This window comes from Arachis ipaensis, chromosome B03 (assembly GCF_000816755.2).
Source record: "Arachis ipaensis cultivar K30076 chromosome B03, Araip1.1, whole genome shotgun sequence".
Taxonomy (NCBI): Eukaryota; Viridiplantae; Streptophyta; class Magnoliopsida; order Fabales; family Fabaceae; genus Arachis; species Arachis ipaensis.
In genome coordinates this window covers 72084534-72091657 of record NC_029787.2, presented here as the reverse complement: position 1 = coordinate 72091657, position 7124 = coordinate 72084534, and the positions used below count along the sequence as shown (strand labels likewise).

At 36.5% G+C, this 7124-nt stretch overlaps 1 protein-coding gene across 1 annotated transcript; it reads right to left on the bottom strand.

Annotated features, from left to right (window-relative positions):
• Positions 3042-3961, bottom strand: LOC107633274 (3-oxo-Delta(4,5)-steroid 5-beta-reductase-like). Its single transcript, XM_016336913.2, has one exon. It carries the CDS (start codon positions 3634-3636, stop codon positions 3223-3225), a length of 414 nt encoding a protein of 137 aa, XP_016192399.2. The 5' UTR covers positions 3637-3961; the 3' UTR covers positions 3042-3222.

Here is a 7124-nt window from a genome sequence, read left to right as displayed (position 1 = left end):
CGACCCTTACTCACGTAAGGTTTATTACTTGGATGACCCAGTGCACTTGCTGGTTAGTTGTGTAGAGTTGTGACAAAGTGTGATTCACGTTTGAGAGCACCAAGTCTTTGGCGCCATTGTTGATGATCGCAATTTCGTGCACCATGTGTCTTGTTCTCTCTAAAATTGTGATCTTTATCTTGCTTGAATCTATATTTCCATTGTTTGATGTATACATACACTTATATGGTTGAGGCCTTTGTTTCACAAGCTTACAGTGATTAGAGTGTATACACTTTCAGTGTATACATGCACTTATATGATTGAGTGATTAGAGTGATTAGAGTGATTAGAGTGTATACATGCACTTATATGATTGAGGCCTTTGTTTGATGTATACATGCACTTATACATGCACTAGAGTGATTAGAGTGTATACACTTTCAGTGAGGGTTCGATGCTCGATTCTTTGTTCCCGGCTTTCACGAGCTTTCTTCTTGCAAGTCATTTGTACTTCATTTTATGATTTGAATTAGTGGAATCCAGTTCATATTTGTTCTTGGAAGATTTATTTACTTTTGACCAAGTAGGTAGAAGCATTTACCATGTAATTACATTCATATAAATAAGTTGCATTGTATAAGCCCTACCACTTTTCCTTCACTCTTTTAGTCGCTTGAGGCTTGAGCTTAGCATGAGGACATGCTAACGTTTAAGTGTGGGGAGATTGATAAACCACTATTTTACGATTTATTTTGTATTGAATTAAGTGGATTTTGTCACTTATTTTTACACTTATCCATATAAATTGCATGTTTTTAAGTTTCCTTCCTAATTTCGTGCTATGATTGAAAACATGCTTCTTTGGCCTTAAATTTGATAATTTTTAATCCACTTTTATTACCATCGATACCGTGATATGTTTGTTAAGTATTTTCAGGGTTTATAGGGCAGGAATGGCTTAGAGGATGGAAAGAAAGCATGCAAAAGTAGAAGGAACACAAGAAATTGAAGATTTGGGAAGCTGGCCTCGACGCGCACGCATGGACGACGCATACGCGTGACCGGTGCAGCAGGCAAGCGACGCGTACGCATGACCAGGAATTCATTCAGTGACGCATACGCATGGTTGACGCGTACGCGTGACGAGTGTCACGTGCCTCAGTTACGAGAAAATGTTGGGGGCGATTTCTGGGCTACTTTTGACCTAGTTCAGGCCCGAAAATATAGATTAAAGGCTGGGGAATAGAGCAGAATCATTCATCATTCATACATACACACTTTAGGTTTTAGATGTAGGTTTCTAGAGAGAGACTCTCTCCTCTCTCTAGGTTTTAGGGTTTTTAGTTTTGTTTCTTCTCCAATTCAGATTTCCATCTTGCTTTAATTTAGTTTCTGTTCTACATTTTGTTATTCTAGCATCTTAGTTTATCTTCTCTTGTTGATTTCTTTATTTTTCCAATTTAGTTTATGAACTCTTCATGTTAGATTCAATTTCCTTTTTATGCAATTTGAGGTATTTCATGTTTATTGCTTCTTTCTTCATTTGTTGTTATTGATTCCTTGCAATTGTTGGTCTTAGATTTTACATTCTCTTATTATTTTTCTATGCTTTAATTTTATTTTGTGCCTTCTAAGTATTTGATAAAATGCTTGGGTGGATTTTGATTTAGATTTTTATGTTCTTGACTTGGATTGATTATTTAGAGACTCTTGAGTTATCAAAAGTATTTTGTTGATTGGTAATTGAAGATTGCCGGTTAGCTTGAACTTCACTAAAGCTAGTCTCACTATGAGTTGACTAGGACTTGTGAACTCAAGTTGATTGTATGCACTTGACCTTCCTGCATTGGTTAGAGGTTAACTAAGTGAAGGCAATTCACATTTACCATCACAATTGACGATGATAATGAGGATAACACTTCTAATTCTCTTTCCTTGCTAAGAGCTTTTTTAGTTATTAGTTTATTTTCTCGCTATTTTACTTTCTTGTTTCTTATTACAAAACCCAAAAATATACTTTTTCATAACCAATAATAAATACACTTTCCTATAATTCCTTGAGAAACGACCCGGGATTTAAATACTTCGGTTAATTTTATTGGGTTTGCTTAAGTGACAAACAATTTAAACGTTAACCGAGGATAATTTGTTAGTTTAGAACTATACTTGCAACGCGACATTTTTGTGAAATTCTTTACCGACAATTTTCCTCCGTCAATATGCCTCACCACTACTCTTATGTTGACTTGTTCTCTCTTCCTTCCTCGGTTTTTTATTTTCTTTCTATCTTCTTTTCAATCACAATTAGTTACCACCGTGTATTAGTTCCTAATTATTATACTCAGAAGTGAATACTACTTCAAAAATAAAGTTAAAAAAATGTCTCATAACTCTTATATGAATAATATACACTCCTATAAATGCAACAAATGAGTAAATTTAACTTTTTCTATTATGAGTTTTTTTATTATTATCAGCATACAAGTCACATATTTTCATTTATGATTAAAGTTAAAAATTAAAATTAAATGACATTAATACTTTTTATTTTAATAAAATTAAAATAAAACATAAAAATAAGGATAAAAACTAAAAAAATAGATTGCTCTAGAAAAGGATAATGTTAAATTTTATATCATTATGTATGAGAACAGTGATTTATTTTAGGGTTAAGTATTGTTTTCATCCCTATCGTCTTGGGTCAAAATCAAAATCGTCCCCGACCTTTTTTCGTTATTAAAATCATCCTCAACGTTCAAAAACACTTTAAAATCATCCTATCCCGAATTCTTGGACCAAAATGACCTCATCATCATCATTCCCCTCTTCACCTTCCTTACCCCACCACCTCCACTGCCACTAACAGAAGAAGGCTTCGTCGGCAACCCGCAACCCCTCCCTCCTTCACATCGCTTCTCTCTCTTTCTTCTCCGATGAACTAGCGGTGGCAGTACCTCCTTCGCATCGCTTTTCTCTCTCGCTTCTCTCTCTTTCTTCTCCGATGAACTAGCGGCGGCAGCACCTCCTACGGCGACCCTTCTTTTTCTTATTCTTGTGGGTTACCGGCGAAGCCTTCTTCTCTGACAACTTGAGTCTCTCGGAACCCTCATCGAAGCCATACTCGGTGATCCCATACTGCTCCGCCAGCACCTTCCACAGATGCTTCCACTTGAACACATCCCTGTTGCTGCAATTGAACGCATCGTTCCTCGCGTACACGTCCACCGCCTCCTATATATGCTACTCCGTGATCAAATCAGCATCCGACGCCGTCGTGTAATCCTCCCATGCCGATTTGGTTCCAAGGAATCTCAACGGAACCCTCTCGTGCTTGCAAATCGCTGCATACACGCACAGGGTTCCCACCATGTTCATCAAGCTGTAAGGTGAGAATCCGAAGATCACTTGCGGCCGGTGCACCGACCAAAAAACACCATCCTTTGTCTGCGTCTCTTCGTACAAGATGTCTTCCTGAGTGTAATAGAAATTGGGGGCCTTGAGTCGTGGTAGATCCTCCGTGAACGGCGGCTCGTGGGGTTGGATCTTGCCGAAGAGCTCGAAGGGACCTACGTAGTGCTTGCCACCAGTCTGGAGGGACACGTGGCGGAGATTGGGGGCATTGGGGATAACGGTTTGGAGGACGTTTCTGAGCATGGCGCCGTTAACCTCGCAATTCTCGGCTTCGGTGGGGCGTCTAGTCCATGAGACGTAGAAGATGTGTGTGACGTCTGTTAGGGCGGAGAGCTTCGATTGGGTGTCGTCGGGTTGCCGGCGAAGCCTTCTTCTGTTGGTGGCAGTGGAGGTGGTGGGGTGAGGAAGGTGAAGAGGAGAATGATGATGATGAGGGTATTTTGGTCCAAGAATTCGGGAAATGATGATTTTAAAGTGTTTTTGAACGTTGAGGATGATTTTAATAACGAAAAAAGGTCGGGGACGATTTTGATTTTGACCCAAGACGTTAGGGACGAAAACAATACTTAACCCTAAAAAGAATTAGAGAGAAAAAATGATAGAAATGATCTCTCAAATTTTAAAAAAAAGTTCTTTAAGAGAAGTGAGTTGAGATTTTTTTATAGTCTCAAGTTATTTTAAAAGGAGTACATTATCTAATAGTTACAATGTCACATTCAGTTTACTCTTTTTATCCTAATATTTGTTATTAAATAGGATAGTTGGTAAAATGTATTTTTGGGTATTCCTATAATTTTAAGTCTCTTTAACTAAAAATAGGTGTAAGAAAAAATGAAGTTGATTTCTACAAGTTAACATAGCAATTCTAATATTGATCCGAATGTTCGTAACAAAGAGGTGTCCAGATAAAAAAGTGTGTGAGACATCTAGTTTGATTTATTTTTAACTAGAAGACACTTTTTATACTTCAAATTCAATCAATCCACTTCCACCAATTTAGTTCTCACTAAAAAAAAAATTCAACTTTTTAAGATGATTTTTTTTTAATAATTTATCCTTTTGGCCTAACACCTTTACGAACTAGAAACTTTATTCTTTTTTTTACTATATTTTGAGCTATCTTAAAGCGTTTGATTTTAAGAACAAGACAAGATAATAAAAACAAGATAACACAATCCTGATATCCCTGACACTTATTTTTATTTCGGTAGCTTTTAAGGAAATTTGTTTTCTTTTCATTTTGGGTAAGAGAGTTGAACTCGCCAACAGGAGATAGGCTTTCTAACTGCTACACAAGAACCTCAAAAAGTCAAAATGGTGAGAGAAGGATTGGAAATCATCAATCTTAGTGATAACAGAATTGGATTTTTGAAATGGTGGAGTAGTAAAGATATTCTGACGTTCAAATAAGAATAAATCTAAAAAGTAAATATTAAGTTGTGTTATATTTTTGGAGGGAGCCAATGACTCTTTTTATATAATTTGTGTTACTATTTTATCTTATTTTGTTCGTTAATGTTACATAAAAAAATATGTAGAGTAATGATAAGCGGATATTTTATACGTTTTTTTGCATCATTTTCATATAATTTTTAGTGTGTTTTGTTTAGTTTTTATTAAGTTTTTATAGGTTTTAGTGTTAAATTCACATTTTTGGATTCTACTATGAGTTTTTGTGCTTTTGTACAATTTAGAGCTTTCCATCAATGTATAATAGTCCATACTTAGCTTCGGATTAGAAGGCCCAAAACTGGCGTCCAACGCCAGCTTCCTGCCCCCTTCCAGGCGTCCAGGGCCCACAGAGCAGAGTCCAGCGTTCAAACGCCCAGAGAGGACCCCCTAGCCAGCATTCAACGTCCTAGGAGTCTTATAGCACGTGGATCTCATCAAAACTCAGCCCAAACACTTACCAAGTGGGCCCCAGAAGTGAATTTTAGCACTAAATAGACTGTTTTACTCTTACTAGTCATTTGTTTAGTATTTAAAGTGTATTTTACATAATCATTCGAAGAGATCCAGGAGGACAGCCATTATTTTCGAGTTTTACTTTGTATTTTATATCAGTATGAGTTTCTAAACCTCATAGGTTGAGAGAAGGAGTCCTGCTTAGTCCTATGAATTAATAAAAGTATTACTGTTTCTTCTTCGATCCGTGTTTGATTTATTTCTAAGATGTATACTTGCTCTTCAACATGGTGAATAGGATTATCAGTGACAATCAGCTCTGTTCATCATACTAAGACGAACGTGCCTGACAAACACCCGCGTCTACTTGGGTTCATGTGAATATGTGACTGGAAAGCACGAGCCAACAGCTATATTTATAGATCTCTCAGACGGCTAATCCACGACTTCGTTGGGGACTTCTCAAGACGCCAGTTTAGCTGATTTTCGGGGAGATTAAGGTCTTCGTAGTATAGGCTAGAATCCAAAGAAGCAACATTCTCTGATCCAGAATATTCGACCTTGTTTATGGCGTTTTGAGTAGAATTGCCAAGAGAATGATTTGCTAGAGCTTCACCCTTCATCAGATTGGATGACCACGGCCAATGGCGTTCAATCTGTAGCAGAGGAGATCAATGACCACGGCCCATGGCGTTGATCACATACAGCCTGCCATAGAAGAGATCACTCACAAGCAAAGAAGACAGTAATACCAGAGTTAATAGAAAGGCAAAGCAACTCCAATCCTTAATCCTATTCCTATTACTGATTTAAATCCTAAACTCCGTAATCCAACAACCTTCTGATTTCGCCTGACTAAGGCCAGATAACCATAACTTGCTTCAAACCACAATCCTCGTGGGATCGACCCTGACTCGCTCAGGTATTACTTGGACGACCCACTGCACTTGCTGGTACAACTGTACTAAAGTGTGGGGATTCGTACACCAAGTAACTTGTTAGATCAGAATAGTTAATAGCTGAGTTAGTTGTAAATAAATAGTTGCTAGCAAAGTTTGTATACAGAATCGGTTAAGAGGTTAGCTTATTATGTTATTTAAGAGTTACAGCTAGTTGTAAAAGTTAGTAAGTAAGCTCAATTCAATAAAATCAATTTTGAGACGGTGAGAGAATGCCAAAAACTCTCTGGTCACAATTTTTCAGTCTGTGAAATTCTTTCAATTTCCTTCCTAAACGCTTCACCACTTCAACAATTAAGATAAGGGAGGTATTTGAATTTGAATGTTAGTGATTTTTAGCTTTCTAGCTAGTTTAGACCGTATGAATTACTTGAGTTTAGGAACCGGATCGTCGTTGGACCGTATGGGACTCCAGACCTCACGTCCGGAACAAATTATAAAAACTCTTGATACTTGTAAAATTTTATGTTATATTTTCTTAGCACTTAGCTAGATAGAAAACTTATATTATGTGTAATAGATCCTTTCTTTTTTTCAAAATATATGAATTACGAAGTTTGATGAACAATGAATGAACTAAATCTTTATGTGATAGAATGCTTTAATGTATTTCTATTTGATTCTATAAGCAGATTTTTTTTTAGTTGAAAAATGAATATACTTTATTGGAAACTCATGTAAATAGTAAGTCGCTCATAATTTAGCATATAATAGAGAAAGAAAAACTTGTTGTTAATGATATATTAAAACGGTCACTAAATATAATAAAAACATGAAAAAAAAAAAAAAAAAAAAAAAAAAAAAAAAAAAACTCTGAGAAAAAACCGAAAAAATAACCGGAGGAGCCTGCCGAAGATGAGGCCATTA

What these genes read in the sequence shown, in the direction of transcription:
- LOC107633274 (XM_016336913.2), bottom strand. Translation starts at nt 3,636, where the DNA reads ATGCTCAGAAACGTCCTCCAAACCGTTATCCCCAATGCCCCCAATCTC.